Source organism: Corylus avellana, chromosome 4 (genome assembly GCF_965113065.1).
Source record: "Corylus avellana chromosome 4, dhCorAvel1.hap1.2, whole genome shotgun sequence".
NCBI classification, from domain to species: Eukaryota; Viridiplantae; Streptophyta; class Magnoliopsida; order Fagales; family Betulaceae; genus Corylus; species Corylus avellana.
Genome location: NC_142493.1, coordinates 20,089,132 through 20,107,206, shown reverse-complemented (window position 1 = coordinate 20,107,206; position 18,075 = coordinate 20,089,132). Strand labels below are relative to the sequence as shown.

General features: G+C 35.8%; 1 protein-coding gene and 1 pseudogene across 1 annotated transcript; both read right to left on the bottom strand.

Annotated features, from left to right (window-relative positions):
• Position 1: 1 nt before the first annotated feature.
• Positions 2–1,000, bottom strand: LOC148586423 (uncharacterized). Its single transcript, XM_088515628.1, has one exon. The coding sequence runs from the start codon at positions 998–1,000 to the stop codon at positions 2–4; it is 999 nt and encodes a 332-aa protein (XP_088371754.1).
• A 6,540-nt stretch (positions 1,001–7,540) lies between these two features.
• On the bottom strand, positions 7,541–10,384 carry LOC148586422 (uncharacterized; annotated as a pseudogene).
• Positions 10,385–18,075: the final 7,691 nt, after the last annotated feature.

Sequence of the window (18,075 nt, the reverse complement as noted above, 5' to 3'; positions counted from 1 at the left end):
GTCAATGCTGATGTATATCTTTAACTTGGACAATATCAAAGAAGCGTTCTTGTATAAAACCATCTTTGTTAACAAATCTCAAAACAATAGCCATTTGTTCTCTCTTAGACTCATCTCGTGCCTCATCAACAATAATGCAAAATTTTGAATCACCAATTTCTTCACGAATTGCATCTCGCACCCTTTTTGCCCAGACATGTAAAATATCTTTTTGGACATGATGTGAAGTATATTTTGCATTTTGTGGAGCATTTTCTAAAACAACCTTGGCAACATCCTCGTTGTAATTGGACACAAGTTTTATCAACTCAAGAAAATCGCCACGATTTTTAGAATCGGGACCTTTATCGTGACCTCTATAAGGACATCCTTGATATGCCAAATACCGAATAGAATTAATTGAAGTCTTCAATCTCAATCGATTGTTCACTTTTTCTTCCGAAGTTTGCTTATCTATCACCTTATCAATATGTTGAGATTGATTTTTCAAATTGTCACAACACTTAACAGCATTATTATGAGGTGAACATGGCCCATTTCTCATGTGAGCCAAAAAAGAGCAATGTGTACCATCATTAACTTTCTTCCAATTACGAAATCCTTCAATTGTAAATGCACTACCTCCAAACCGCCCCGTAGGCCTTTTAGCAAAAAGAAAGTAGGGTAAACAATAAGCAGCATCTTTGGCCTCAGAATATTCTAACCAATCAAACATCTTATACCAAGATGATTGAAATCTTCGGCGGTTTTTTTCAGTTCCTGAAAACGGATATCCAGAACTACTAGAAGGAATGAACCTATGCGGACCAACTTTAAGATAAGCACATCTAATTTCATTCCGTTGATTAACAGGATATTCCCATATTTGAGGACGTAATCCTGGATCATGTTGTAGAGTAGAAATGTCAAATGACTCAACTACTTGAGATTCAATTCTTGGCATCTTAGAATGGCGTTGCTCAGGAGCTAAAGTTTGAGGATTTGATGTCGAGGAAGACATTTTAGAATTTGAATCAGCATCTTTTTTCTTAAAAAATGCATCAATTGTTTTTGGCTTGCCCATAATATAATCTAAGAATTTTCAGAAACCTGGAAAATTATTTATCTATTAGTTTTAATTCACATACTAAACAATTCATGTCTAATGAAACATACTCTAAGTCTCTAATGATATTATAATAAAATTATTAGCATATTCCGATAGCTATTAGCTTAACATGAATTAATGAAAAGAGCAAACCTGAGATTGGCAATAATCTTCTGAAACTCGTTGATGCTTGACAAAATCTCAAAATATATAAAACACACCTTACAAAAAAAATAACAATATTGTTTTTATTAGCATAAGATAAACAAACGGATGAAAATAAGAGATATATCACAATGAGAAATGCTAAAGGCCCAACTTTTTTGCCCAACAAAAGTCCAACTTTTACCCTTTATTTTTTTTCTAAAAAAAACAAAATGAAAAATGGAAAAAATGTCTGAAGCAACCCTATCTATTTTTGGCCTTTCTTTTATTTAGTATTTTTTTTAAAATGAAAAATAGTATTTTTCTTCATAATAATGACATTTTCTTGAAAAAAAATGACATTAGTATGAAAAAAATACCAATTTTCATTTTTTAAAAAATACCAAATAAAAGAAAGACAAAAAATAGATAGGGTTGCTTCAAACATTTTTTTCATTTTTTATTTTATTTTATTTTTAAAAAATAAATAAGGCAAAAGTTGGACTTTTGTTGGGCAAAAAAGTTGGGTTCCTATCATTCCTCTATCACAATTAAAATGCTCCATAAATTTCGGTCAATCATATTAGAGTTTGCAAATTGCCCAATTAAAAAAGAAATACGCATCTACAATAGGAGCGCCCCACCACAATCTACAAAATGAATAAATAAATAATAAAGTTTTTGAATTGGGGAAAGAAAAAAACAAGCAGTATTTTGAATCTTTACCATTCTTTAATTCTTATTTTTTTTTATTTTTTTTGTGAGTCATTCTTTAATTCTTAGTTATGAGTTATGACAAATTTGACCAATGACCATGTACAAAGAACAAACACAATGAAGGCAATGAAGGCTGTGGGGACAGTGGGTCTTGGACTCTTGTGCTGCTGTGCACAGCCTCTGTAGGAAGCAACAAACAAACTAAAAAGTATTCTATTCTTCCACTTTCTTCATTCTTTTTCACTTTTCTAAGCACTACCAACCAAATATATTTATATCCCCTAGGAACCGCATATATTTACAAACAATAAAGGCATAAAGCAAGCTAGCAACTGTTAAGAGGAGAATACTCACAGAGACTACATAGTCACTACAAAATTTGGCAGAAATTTTGACCGGAGGTTTTTGATGTGTCATTTTTGACGTTTAGCCGCGGTTAAAAGGGGGGATGTCAAAAATCCTGAGTTTTTGACGTGTCAAAATAGACACGTCAAAAAAATTTTTTTTTGACGTGTCAAAATTGATACGTCAAAACTTTTTGAAAAAAAATTTTGATGTGTTAAAAATTTTTTTGACGTGTTGATTTTGACGTGTCGATTTTGACATGTCAAAAAATTTTGACGTGTGACTTTCGACACGTCAAAAATTTTTTTGACGTGTAGATTTTCACGCGTCAAAAATTTTTTTGACGTGTAGATTTTCACACGTCAAAAACTTTTTGACGTGTCAATTTTGACACGTCAAAAGCTTTTTGACATGTCAATTTTGACACGTCAAAAGCTTTTTGACGTGTCAAAATTGACACGTAAAAAAATGTACGTGTGATTTTTTGACGTGTCACACCATTTGACACGTCAAAAAATATATATTATTTTTTTTTAATAAAAAATAATTACAATATTCCAATTCCTGATAATTATACAATAATTACAATATTCTAATTCCTGATAATTATATAATAATTACAATATTTCTAATCCACATCCAATAATCCAATAATCCACCTACATAATACACATCCAATACATAATCAACATCCAATACATAATCCACCTAAATAATACACATCAAATACATAATCCACCTACATAAATAATCCACATCCAATACATAATTCACCTACATATATAATACACATCCAATACATAATCCACCTACATATATAATCCACATCCAATACATAATCCACCTACATATATAATACATATCCAATACATAATCTACATTCAATACATAATCCACATCCAATACATAATCTACATTCAATACATAATCCACTTCCAATACATAATCCACCTAAATAATTCACATCCAATACATAATCCACCTACATATATAATACACATTCAATACATAATCCACATCCAATACATAATCCACATCCAATACATAATCCACCTACATATATAATACACATCCAATACATAATCTACATTCAATACATAATTCACATCCAATACATAATCCACCTAAATAATTCACATCCAATACATAATCCACCTACATATATAATACACATTCAATACATAATCCACCTACATGTACAATACACATCCAATACATAATCCATATTCAATACATATATAATACACATCCAATACATAATCCACCTACATATATAATACACATTCAATACATAATCCACCTACATAATCCACATCCAATACATAATCCACCTACATATATAATACACATCCAATACATAATCCACCTACATATATAATACACATCCAATACATAACCCATATTCAATACATAATCTACCTACATAATACACCTTCAACACATAATACACATTCAACACATAATCCACATCCAATACATAAACCTAAAGAAATCCATAATCCACATGCAATACCTAATACAATCCAATCCAATCCAATACATAATCCACATCTATAATACACATTCATAATCCACATAAAATAATCCAATCTAATCCAATCCAATACATAATACACATACATAATACACATACATAATAAACATTCATAATCCACATACCTAATACACATCTATAATTCACATACATAATCCAATCCAATACCTAATCCAATCTAATACGTAATTCAATCCAATACACAATACACATCTTGACCATATTATGAGTTTCAAAGAATATATATATCCAACACAACTTCATTAAACAAAATCTAATATCCAATATATATATCCAACACAACACAACTTCATTACTAATATATATCTAATATCCAATATCCAACACATACTTCATTAAACAAAATTTCAACACACATACTACATTCCAACACAACACATAACAAAACGTATATATATATCGAAAACACGTTTTAACACAAGGCAAAACAAATATACAATAAAATACATCTGGACTATCTACTACAAATTAAATTTCAATGTGTCTCAACAAACCTGTAGTTTGATCTAACTATATACAAAACAATAAGTGGCAGTATGTATACAAACAGTGATAATCAACGACGTGTGGCGCCCAACTCAACACAGTCATCCCCCAACTCTTAATCTGCATTACCTGCAAATGAGTTGTGAACCAATAATAATCAATACAAAAATTCAAAATTACTATGTAATATGATGCAAATATACGTAAGTTTTAAAATAGACCGCTGTAACTAGAAGTTTTTAACTTGTTTTTCTAACCGTTGTTTCTAACAGTTAACAATTGTTAAAAAAAATAAAATAAAATATATTATTACCTCTGTAGGGCGCAAATCCAGACGTCGACTCGAACATGGCCTCGATTTGGCGAAAACGAGCGTCAATCATAGCATCTTTCTCTGCTATTTGCGCTTTTTGTGCTTCAATCTGCCTCGCCATCTCTTCCATTGCCCTTCTTTGTGCTGCCCGCTCTTCTTCCATCACACGTCTTTCTTGTGCCCGCTTCTCTTCAAGTTCTCTAATTCTATCCGTCATCTGTGAGAACGAGGAGCTCCAAGAATTTTGAGACCGTGTCTGGGACGGTGTATAGTATGAATGTATGCTGCCCCGCACCGACAGCACATTCGGACCCAGCTGGCGGACCCTGCCAGCATACTCAGGCTTATTTCCATGCGCCTAAGCATACGCGTCATCAGGTGTCCACCGTACCGTCCCTTCCGTCACGGTTTTATTATTTGCCGGGTCAGTGGGCATCAGTTCCTTCATCCTCTCCTGTACATTAAAAAACAAATTAGTATCTCTTATAAGGAACATTATTTATAAGTAATTTATCAAAATATATATGTTTGAGTACTTACACATCTCTCCCTGACCACGTCATTCGGATAGCCACCATCCTTCGTTGTGTGAGTAGTGACGTAACTTTCCGCTCGAGTTGGAGGAGTGTCGCCCCTGGCTATGGTCTGCATAAAAAATATATCAATACAACAACAACAAAAACAAAAACAAAAAAAGTTAAAAAAAAACATAAACATAAACAACCGATTATATATATATATATATATATATATATAAATACCTCTTGATATGTCGCTCTAGCGTAGCTCATCGACCCGGTGCAGTGAGGTGCGTTGTTTTTTGCTCGCAATTCCTTTATTTTGGCAGCAAACTCCTACATGTATATCACTCTTAAAATGTCAGGCTTAACCCAATTATAATTAATGAAACTAAATAATTATAATTAATTCCACTAGCCAATTGCTCATTTAGTCTTCCTATTCAAATATATTCATATATTTCTTTACTATATAGACAATAATCAACAATGGAAGATTGATCATCACAAGTCTATGAACAAATTAAAGCAAACCAAACAAGAAGACATATTCTAAAAACACTCAAGACATACCTGATTTTTCGGGTCACACCATCTCGCCAACAAGACTTTCAAGTCCTTCGCGTCGTATTTCCTAACGGCATCCTCGCGCATTCTCGCCTTCACTGAGTCTGGAGTATCGCCCTCCTTGATTTTTAACTTGAGTTTTACAGCGTGTCTCCAACTCTTCAGCTTCGATCCCATATCTTTGAAGGCGTCTCTTTTAATCGCCTAAAGATCGTATTCAGGCGGCATGTAGAACTGAGTCTGCATATATACCAAGTAAAAATTAGGCGTATAATTATTAAACTGAAACAACATTGTAAATATTAAAAAAAACACATGCGAAAATATGAGAAAAAAATTTAACCATACCATCAAGGCGTCCCATACATCTTCCTTCACACGGGGATGTACATGCTCCCATTCATCCCGGAGCCTAACATAAGTCCCGGCCCTTATGACGTTGCCAGTCTCCCTTCTGAATTTCATCCCACTAAATCCTACGGGCTGCCACGCCTTATTGCACTCACATACGATTTTTTGTCCTGGGGGGACCTCCCACTTTTTGTTTGATGGTGGAATGTCCACCACCTGAAATTGGGTGCTGCCGTCTCTCCCGATCCCTAACACATTAATAATTGCAAATGTTAATTGTTTGAAATTTAATAGTAACTACGTAGTATTAAATTGTATGAAATTTAATATTGAAATTTTATACATGTTCAATATGGGTATTTAAATCATATATACTTACTTATTGTCCGGAGCTGGCGAATGCCTAACTCCTCTGGACGATCAGGGGCCTCTAAGTCACCTGAGCCATCATCCGCGTCCCCCCCATAATACTGTGTCTCGCTATCATCGGAGGCGATGGCTCACTGTATGGGATACTGGTGTTTAACTCAGGAGGGAACATCCTCTCTACCTCACCATGCTCACATACTCCCAACTCGGTCAAGGACGGATATGAGGCATCCGTGAGATACGGAACCTGCAGAGACCCTTCCCCATGCTCAGGAAGTAAGGGTCTATACCCCTGCTCGTCTATCTGTATGGACCCCCGTCGTCTACTCTTCCCTCTCGTGCTCATATCAACCTGCAAAACACATAATATACCCAATTAATTTTTTATATAATAGATAAAAATTGCACCACAATACCCAATCAATGTATAAAGAAATAACATTAAATACGTCAAAATAATGTGAACTATATATATTATTAAAGTTTTAATTTTTTTAAAACAACATACGGATCTAAGTCTTGTCGGATGTAGTCAATGCCATCCTACGGATCCACTTCATTATTCCTGGTCAATAGGAGCGGCTCACACTCATGGTAGTTGACACTTTCATCATCAGAACCTTCGCCTTGTCCAACGTCGTATACATTTCTAGGTTTAGTCCTTACAACACAAGCCCAATCAGGGTCCCTTTCATCTTGGACGTAAAAAACTTGGTCAACTTGTGACGTTAGCACATACGGCTCATCAGTAATTTCCTGACCCCGGTGGACAAGGTTTTTGAAGCTGACAAGCAGTATGCCATACTCGTCTACTTTGTACCCCTTGTCCCTCGTATTGTCCGCCCAATCACACTTGAACAAAACATACTTAGTTCTGTCGAAGTACTCCACCTTAATTATTTCCGTCAACTTTCCATAGTACATTTCGCCATCAACAGTTGGCACGCACACCCCGCTGTTCTGGGTCCTTTTTCCAGCATCAAATGCAATAGTACGAAACAGCTTTCCGTTAACCACACATCTGTTATATCTGGTCGCTGTGGCCTTCGGCCCTCTACAATGCGTTACCAGTTTGTCACCTATTTCCTTCATTTTTCGATCGTCCAATCGATCGACCTATTAGCACATACGTACAATTGAGCATAAGAAAATTAGTTTTGTTGGTTGTTATGAACCAATAACTAAATAGAATGGGTCTGCAACAGTTATATATCACGGTAGTCTTACGTAGTCAGGGTACCAATCGCAGAACAGCGCATGGTGTTGGGTTTCCAATTGGTCCTCCGTCGTTCGCCCCCTATCGCATGATCGTCTAAGTGTATCCATGTGTACCCTACAATACAAAGTTTAAATTATATTATAATTCACAACTAAAGGTGCAAGATGATATTGAACTTGCATACACTACTAACACGACTTACGTCCGTAGTTGAAGGAACTCATCCGAGTTAAACAAAATGTATCGATGAATTTGTGTCAAAGTGACACGGTCGAGGATGACTCGTGTTCCCGCACCTTTTGAACCATCTGGGTTTCTTATAGCCCTATTGTGAAATGGTGGTATGTGATCTAGATACCTTGAGCAGAACGCCACTAACTCCGTTGCTATGTAGCCCTCTGCAATGCAGCCCTCAGGAGCCGCTTTATTGCGAACATTAGATTTGAACACTCCAAGGCTTCTACATATGATCATAATTCAGTAATTACAGTTAGTAACGGTTGTATATCGGAGAAAAAAATAATTTCATGAATATTAGTAAAGTATTTTACCTTTCTGCCGGATACATCCACCTATATTGTACCGGTCCACCAAGTCGGCATTCACGGACAAGATGCACGACTAAGTGAACCATTATAGTAAAAAAACTTGGAGGGAAGACCCTTTCCATCTAGCACAAAGTAATATAAATGTCACCCTCTAGTCGGTCCATATCATCTCTTGTCAATGACGTTGAACATAGGCCCCTGAAGAATGCAGACATCCCGACAAGTGGTCTAACCACGTTCTCTGGCAATGATCCATGCAATGCAATAGGGAGAAGTTGTTGCATAATTACGTGACTATCATGGCTTTTCAAACCAAATATCGTACGATCACTAAGTCCTACACATCGGGAAATATTCGAGGCATATCCGTCCGGCACCCTTACATTCCGAAGCACTTTAAAAAAATGTGTTTTTTCGTCCTTAGACATCGTGTGACAAGCTGCGGGCATATACGTTCGACCATCCTCACCCGTGTACGGATGAAGTGCATGTCTCAACCCCATTTCTTGCAAGTCTGTGCGGGCTTGGATGTTGTCCTTCGTTTTCTTTGGAATGTCTAGTATTGTGCCAAGAATGTTGTCCATCACATTTTTCTCAATATGCATAACATCAAGATTGTGCCGCAATAGATTATCTTTCCAATACGGCAACCTAAAGAAAACACTTTTCTTCTTCCACAATACGTTAGCAGTCTCGCCTTCTCTTTCTGTCGGCCCACCCTTCTTCCTTTTCTTGTTATTTTTCTCATTATCCGTCCTTGCCTTACCGGCATTCTCATCTCCATATGCCATATCTTGTAATTGTCTAAGAATGTCATCTCCACTTGGCACATCGGGGGCACATTCAAATTCTTGTTTTCCGTCAAATGTTATTTTATTTCTCCTCCACGGATGATCAATGGGTAAGTATCGCCTGTGCCCCATATAACAAAATTTTCTGCCATGTTTTAACCGCGTGGACCTCGTTGAGTATATACAGCAGGGACATGCCTTCTCACCCTTGTTAGGCCACCCAGACAAATCTGCGTATGCCGGGAAGTCATTAATTGTCCACATCAACTGCGCTCGCATCACAAAGTTCTTTTTGTTGGACACGTCAAATGTGCGTATACCTACAGTCCATAGTTCCTGTAACTCCTCAATTAAGGGTTGTAGGTAGACATCTAGATCCATCCCAGCTGACTTTGGGCCCGAGATTATCAAGGATAGTATAAATGATGTTTGTTTCATGCACGTCCAAGGAGGCAAGTTGTACGGTACAAGCATTACAGGCCAAGTGCTGTGGGATGTGGTCATGTTCCCGAATGGATTAAATCCATCCGAGGTTAGTCCAAGCCTGACGTTCCTGCTGTCCGCCGCAAAGTCTGGATGCAAATTATCAAAGGCCCTCCATGCTTCACCATCGGCCAGATGCCTCAATACACCATCCTTAGTTCGACCTTCTGCATGCCACCTCATAGAAGAAGCAGTATGCTCTGACATAAACAATCTCTGTAGCCGTGGTATGAGCGGAAACCACCGCAACACCTTGACCGGGCGTTTCTTACTCGATGATATGGGTTGCCCATCCTCATCCAACTGAATTTCATCCTTCCACTTAGATACTCCACAAACAGTACATGTATCCAAATCCTGATTGTTCTTCCAAAATAACATACAATTATTAGGACACGCCGGGATCTTCTTATACCCGAGGCCCATGTCCCTTAGAAACTTTTTTGCCTCATATGTATTAACTGGCAAAGCTTCATCACTAGGAGGCAGCAATTGATTGATGAACTCAAGAAAAGATGAAAATAGTGCGTTACTAAGTCCGCCAACACACTTCAAATTGTACAGATGTACATTAGCACTAAGCTTGCTATGTTTGGTCCCATCATGAAGTGGCTTCTCTGCCTTCTTAAGCAAGTTATTGTACTTTAGAACGTCACCATCGTCAGTTGCTTCATTCAGAGTTTCTTCATTCCCCTGCACCGCCACTTTAGGCTCACAATTATCTTCCACGACACCGTGCATGCCGAATAGATCACGCAACATTGACTGCATTGTTTCACCTTGTGCTGTGCCTATACCCTGATCTATGATCGTGGGAGTCGAAGTAGACACTGCAACATGAGACCAAATAGGCCTCTCCCCATGATAATACCAAATTCTGTATGCAATCATTATTCCCTTACCCCCTGTCAAGTGGTCAAATACCAAATCCGGCGAGTGGCGCTGCTTATTACGGCACACCTTACAGGGGCAGTGAATTTTTCCATCAGGGATTGTACAGTTCCTAACTGCAAACTCCACGAATGATCTACACCCGTCTCTGTATTTCCTCGTACCCCTAGACTTTGTCATCCAACTCTTGTCCATAGCTTTAGTTACTGTAACCTTAACTGAATAAAATAAATCTAAGTTAGTTAGTTAGATGTTATTTTTTTTCTTTTCTTTTGCGTATTTGTTTAAGTATATCGTTACAATTTTTTGTATATTTTTTACAAATAAACACACACATTAAGTATTAATTATAACATCTACATAATCAAAATTTGCAAAACCTAAACAAAATTAAGGTCCAAATTTAAAAACATTTGACATGCCACATGGGGAACCTAGATAAAATATATGTGGCTATCTTATTTGCTGCAAATTTTTTGTTTTTGTTTTTTCTAACATTTACATAACCTGAAGTTGTAAGACCTAAATTAATTATTTTGTTATATAGGGGGAACCTAAATAAATTAGATATACCTAGCTAGGTTAAATGTTGGTTTTCTTTTGTCCGCTTATTATAACATTATGCATTTGTATGGGAAGTGTATATAAAACAAATCAAGCAACCTATGTTAGTTTTTTTTTTTTTTTTTTTTTTTGAATGGGTATTCAAATCTTCATTAATAATACTGAGAATCAATCAGAATTACATAAAAGAGAAAATCATTAAAGGGGAAAATCTTCTCTCCAGATTCTATTCTCTCCAAGAGTCAGAGCAAGTTTGGCAAGTTTATGTGCTTCTTCATTAGCCTCCCGCGGGATATGATTCACCTTGTATTCCTGGAAACCTCGTAGCAGTAGTTTCATGTCTTCAATAATCAGTCCATAAGGTTGCCACCCTTCCCCTTCAGACTGCATTGCTTGAACAATCTGTTTCGCATCTCCTTCCAGTTCAATTTTCCGTAAGTCCAGCTGTATGCTAAGCTCAACACCTCTCCTTGCTGCCAGCCCCTCTGCCGTAGCTGGATCATTGATAAAAGACTTCGTTTCACAGAGCATGGCAAGTACTTCTCCTTCGTGATCTCGCACAATGACCCCAATCCCTATCCTCCGTCCTTTGCTATCGACAGCAGCATCCCAGTTAACTTTGGTGGTCCCCAGAGAAGGTTTCTGCCACTGAACGGTAGCTGGCCTACTAGAATTAGAGCGGTGCTTAACGACTTGCCTGGCTGCTGTGTGATGAGCTTCCAGCTGGTCCTTTGCTGCACGTAGAGTTGATTGTGGACTCCTAAAGTTACCTTGAAATACCATTGAATTTCTCCGAAACCAGATTTGCCTCGCCACAATTACTGCCAGCTGCAATTCCTCAGCAGTACTCCTTGCAATCAGATTCTCCATGATATCCAAGAAACTCTGTTCTGCACTAGAGCTTTTTTGAATTCTCATAGAACAATCCGACCACACATCCTGAGCCGAGGGACAACTCCAAAGTATATGTCCAATTGTTTCCACCTCAAGATTGCAAATGGGGCAAAGAGGGTCACGCGTGATGCGCTTCTTGTATAACTTTTCCTTAGTAGGCAGAATATCATTGCATGCCTTCCAGAGAAAGACTTGGTCTACTCGTGGGACTTCAATTTTCCAGATGGCCTTCCATAACATTTTGGATCTATCCCCATTAGAATAGCTCCCTTTGTCCACTTCAAATTTTTCTTTCGCAAGATGATATGCACTTCGAACCGAGTACTCACCATTTCTTGTATATTTCCAGATCCTTCTATCACCCCCTCGACGAGGACACACCGCCAAACTGCTAATAAGCCCAGCTTCCTCGGCCGAAAAGATCTCTCGGATTAAATTCAAATTCCACCAGTTGGCATCCCGATCAATCAGCTCACTCACCTTTGCACCCCTGTCTAGTATACGGACTGGAGACTGAAGAAAGCCACCGCTCGTAGTGGGCACCCACTTGTCCAGCCATATTCTAATGTTGCTGCCGTCCCCCACCCTCCAAGATAGTCCCTCCAATAATAACTTCCTCGCATTCCAGCAGCTCCTCCACGCATAGGATGGCTGTTTTCCCAATGGGGCATTCAGGAAGTTGTCATTTGGGTAGTATTTTTCTTTAAGAATTTTAGACACAAGACCATCCGGATTCTGTAGGAGTCTCCACCCTTGTTTTGCAAGAAGGGCCATATTGAACCACTCCAAGTCTCGGAAGCCTAGGCCTCCTTTCTCCTTATTTCGCCCAAGTTTTTGCCAACTCATCCATGCAATGTGATTATCCTCTTGCTTATGGCCCCACCAGAATTTTGACATCAAAGAGTTAATTTCCTTACATAAGGTCTTCGGCAATTGAAACACACTCATTGTGTAGGTGGGTATAGCCTGAACCACGGCCTTTAGGAGCACCTCCTTACCGGCTTGGGATAAGAAATTTTCCTTCCATCCTTGCATTCTCTCCCATATCCGCCCTTTAATGCCCGCAAAGGCCCGCGACCGAGAAGGACCTATTATTGCCGGCAATCCGAGATACTTCTCGAGGCTAGTAGTAACCCTCACTCTTGCCGTTGAGGTAATAAATTGCTTCACTGCCCCTGAAGTATTCTTGCTAAAAAACATGGATGTTTTTTCTCGGTTCAGCTTTTGCCCCGAAGCTCTCTCGTATTTAGCAAGAATTTCCTGCACATTGCACCATTCTATAAAGTTGGCCCTGCAAAAGAGCAAACTATCATCCGCAAAGAATAAGTGGCTAATTTTGGTACCTCCCTTTGCAATAGGCAAGCCTGTGATTTTGCCCTCCCTGCCGGCCTTATGTAAAAGGGTACTGAGACCCTCCGCACATAAGATAAAGAGGTATGGGGACAATGGGTCCCCTTGCCGAATTCCCCGAGAAGGTCTGATATTTCCGTAAGGCACCCCATTGATGAGTATTGAATATGAGACAGTCCGTACACACTTCATAATTCGATCCACCCACCGTCCATCAAACCCAATCCGTCTCATCAATAGCTCCAAAAAATCCCATTCCACACGGTCGTACGCTTTGCTCATGTCAAGCTTTAGCGCCATATAGCCTTTCCTACCTTTAAGCCGGGTGTTCATTGTATGGAGAGCCTCAAAAGCAACAATGACGTTATCCGTAATTAATCGTCCCGGTAGGAAAGCACTTTGTTGTGGCGAGATAATTGAATTCAACATTTTCTTCATTCGATTTGCAAGCACTTTCGCGATAAGTTTGTAAAGGACATTACACAAACTTATGGGTCGGTAGTCAATGACCCGAGAAGGCGATTGACATTTTGGTATAAGGGCAATATGAGTACTATTAATATTAGGATCAAACATGCCATTATTCAAGAAATCAAGGGCAGCAGTACCTACCTCCATACGAACTGTGTCCCAGGAGCGTTGATAAAAACATGCCGAAAAGCCATCCGGTCCAGGTGACTTGAGAGGGTGCATTTGAGAGAGAGCGACGTCTATTTCCTCCAAAGTGAACTCTGCTAGCAATGCAGCGTTCATTTCTGAGGTTACTCGTGGTTCCAGAGATGACAAGCACTCCTCTGCGCCAATGGTTCCTTCAGACTTGAACAGATTTTGGTAAAATCCCACAAACACTTCGGGAATATCCTCCTTCTTCTTCCATTCTCGCCCCTCCTCATCTCTCACACTGCGGATATGGTTGATTCTTCGTCGATGATCAGCCCATGCATGAAAAAATGGCGTATTCCGGTCGCCATATGTGTACCAATTTTGTTTCGCTCGCTGCTTCCAACGTATATCTTCTTGCGTCATAATGAATTCTATTTCAGTTTTGAGCCGTGATATTTCTGTCCAGTGTTCCGGTCCTTCGTGCCGTTGTAAGTTCTCCAACTCCTCTGTTTTCTTCTTCAGCCTTTTGGTAGCATTACCAAATTTCGCACTACTCCACCGTTTGAGAACTTTCTGACACGTGACCAGTTTATTCTGCACCAATTGTATACTGGTGCTTGCTGCATGTACAAACTTATTATAAATTTACAAAATCTAATCATAAATTAACAGTCGACCAAAGTAGATATGCATTTCTTATTTGTATATATATATATATTTTTTTTGGTTACGACAATGTGCAAAAGAAAAACCTACACAAATATGGGTCTAAATGTAAATGCAAAATCCTAAACAAAAAAACAAATTTCAAACTATATATGATGGTACGTAATTTTGCATGCATGCATGCAAATACATTAAACAATATTTTCACCATATACAAAACATATATATCAAACAAGTAATATTACATAACATAAATCTTAAGCAAATAAATTAATTAGCTAACATGTACAAAAAAATTTAATTTGCTAATATAATTAACTACATCAACAATATATAATACTATAAATTAATATTATCTATATATTAATTTATATAAATAAATAAATAAATAAATTAGTTTATATATATATATAAACTAATTTTCTGTATATATATATTTCATTCATTGTGTATATATACACACTGCAGTGTATATTCGGTATATATATATATATATATATATATATATATATATATATATATATATATAAATTTTAAAATAGGTATATATATACCTGATAGGCGTGGAGATGATCGGGAATGGCTTGGTCGCCGGAGGTAGCAGAGGCGGTGACGGACGCCGGCTGGTGAGAGAGAAGCACCACCGAGGGAGAGAGAGAACCACCGAGAGAGAGATCGAGAGAGAGAGACAACGCGCGTGATCCAAAGGGTTGAGAGAGAGCACGCGGGTGAGAGAGATGCTGCGCGTAGAGGGGGCTGATGGAGAAACAAAAATGGCAGAAGAAATGGGTCTAGCTGCGCCGCGGGGGAGAGAAAGAAAGAGAGGGAAGAAGGAAGAAAGAAGGGAGAAAGAAAGGAAGAAAAAAAAAAGAAAAAAAACGAAAAAGCAAGGGAAGGCGCAGCTGGCGAGCGCGCCTTCCCGAGGAGAATTCTTGACGTGCCATGTGGCACGTCAAGAACTCTTGACGTGCCACGTGTGCACGTCAAGAACTCTTTTAATTTTAATTTTTTTTTTAATAAGAATTTGAATTTAAATTTAAAAAATATACAATTTTCATTTCTACCATTATTTATTATATCAATTTTTTCTCTTATATAACACATTATCCATACAATATACTTAAAACTTATAATTAGATGATAAACAAAATTAATACTCTAAACATACAAATAATAAAATTCATATGTTTAATTAATATTAATAGCTAGAATTATTTATGCATGAGAATTTCATATCATATATATATATATATATGAATGAAATGTTTGATTTATATACATGTATTAATATTAATTGTACAACAGTATATGATTATAATACTAACTAATTGGCATGCATGTGATATATATACGTATATACTAATTAATTTATACTAATATGATATAATTGATTTTTTATACCAATTGAAATCTTAATTTTACATATACCAAGTAATTTATACTAATATGATAAACTATAATTTTCTCATCCAATAAAAATTAATTTTTTATGCCAATTAACATTAATTGTTTTCTAATGCATATTTTTTTATAAGTTTCAATTAAAATTATTTTTGATATATATATATATATATATAAAATTAAAATTTTTTGACGTGTCATGCATGACACGTCAAAAATTTTTGACGTGCCATGCATGACACGTCAAAAGTTTTTGACGTGCCAAGTGTGGCACGTCAAAAGTTTTTGACGTGCCAAACTTATAATAATAAATTTTAATATTTTATATTATTTAAATTATATTTATTTTAATTTTATTAAAATTATATTTACTCTTTCATATAATTTTTTCCTCCTACACAACACACTGTCCAATTACAATTAATTAGAGAATAAATAAATTAATATTCTAGATGTATAGATAATTAGATAAATCCATTGACCGACCACATATGTTGTGTTTGCCGAATTCGTGTAAAGTTTACGGGTCTTATAAAATAAATGTGTGAAGTATGTTTTATATATTTCTTAAAAAATAATATGGTTAGCTATCATATTAATATTAGTAGACTGATCGATTTGTGCAACGATAATTTTTAAAAAAATTATCATTACCAAGTAATTTATACTAATTATAATAAAATACAATTTGTACTAATGACAATAAAAATTAATTTTTAAGGCCAATTAACGTCAATTGTTTTTTATAGTACACAGTTTTTAATATCAAAATTAAACTTATTTTTGATATATATATATATATAATATTAAATTTTTTGACGTGTCATACTTTTTGACGTGCCATGCATGACACGTCAAAAGTTTTTGACGTGCCAAGTGTGGCACGTCAAAAACTTATAATAATAAATTTTAATATTTTATGTAATTTAAATTATATTTATTTTAATTTTATTAAAATTATATTTATTCTCTCATATAATTTTTTCCCCCTACACAACACATTGTCCAATTACAATTAATTAGAGAATAAATAAATTCATAACTTAGATGTATAGATAATTAGATAAATCCATTGACCGACCACATATGTTGTGTTTGCCGAATTCGTGTAAGGTTTGCGGGTCTTATAAAATAAATGTCTCAAGTATATTTTATATATTTTTTTAAAAAATAATATGGTTAGCTATCATATTAAAATTACTAGACTGATCGATTTATGCAATGATAATTTTTTTAAAAATTTTCATTACCAAGTAATTTATACTAATGACAATAAAAATTAATTTTTAAGGCCAATTAACGTTAATTGTTTTTTATAATACACAGTTTTTAATATCAAAATTAAACTTATTTTTGATATATATATATATATATATATATATATATATAATATTAAATTTTTTGACGTGCCATGCATGACACGTCAAAACTTTTTGAGGTGCCATGCATGACACGTCAAAAGTTTTTGACGTGCCAAGTGTGGCACGTCAAAAACTTATAATAATAAATTTTAATATTTTATGTAATTTAAATTATATTTATTTTAATTTTATTAAAATTATATTTACTCTCTCATATAATTTTTCCTCCTACACAACACATTGTCCAATTACAATTAATTAGAGAATAAATAAATTCATAACTTAGATGTATAGATAATTAGATAAATCCATTGACCGACCACATATGTTGTGTTTGCCGAATTCGTGTAAGGTTTGCGGATCTTATAAAATAAATGTATCAAGTATGTTTTATATTATTTTTTTAAAAAATAATATGGTTAGCTATTATATTAAAATTACTAGACTGATCGATTTATGCAATGATAATTTTTTAAAAAATTATCATTACCAAGTAATTTATACTAATGATAATAAAATACAATTTGTACTAATGACAATAAAAATTAATTTTTAAGGCCAATTAACGTTAATTGTTTTTTATAATACAAATTTTTTAATATCAAAATTAATGTTAATTTTTTTTTACAAAAAAAAAAAAAATTTTGACGTGTGTAATTGACATGTCAAAAAGTTTTGACGTGTGGATTCTACGCGTCAAAATCGTTTGACGTGTGAAATTAACACGTCAAAAGTTTCTGACGTGCCATTGTGAAACGTCAAAAACTTTTGACGTGTAAATTCACACGTCAAAAACTTTTGACGTGTCATTTTCACACGTCAAAAACTTTTGACGTGTTATAGCGCAACACG

What these genes read in the sequence shown, in the direction of transcription:
- LOC148586423 (XM_088515628.1), bottom strand. Translation starts at nt 1,000, where the DNA reads ATGTCTTCCTCGACATCAAATCCTCAAACTTTAGCTCCTGAGCAACGC.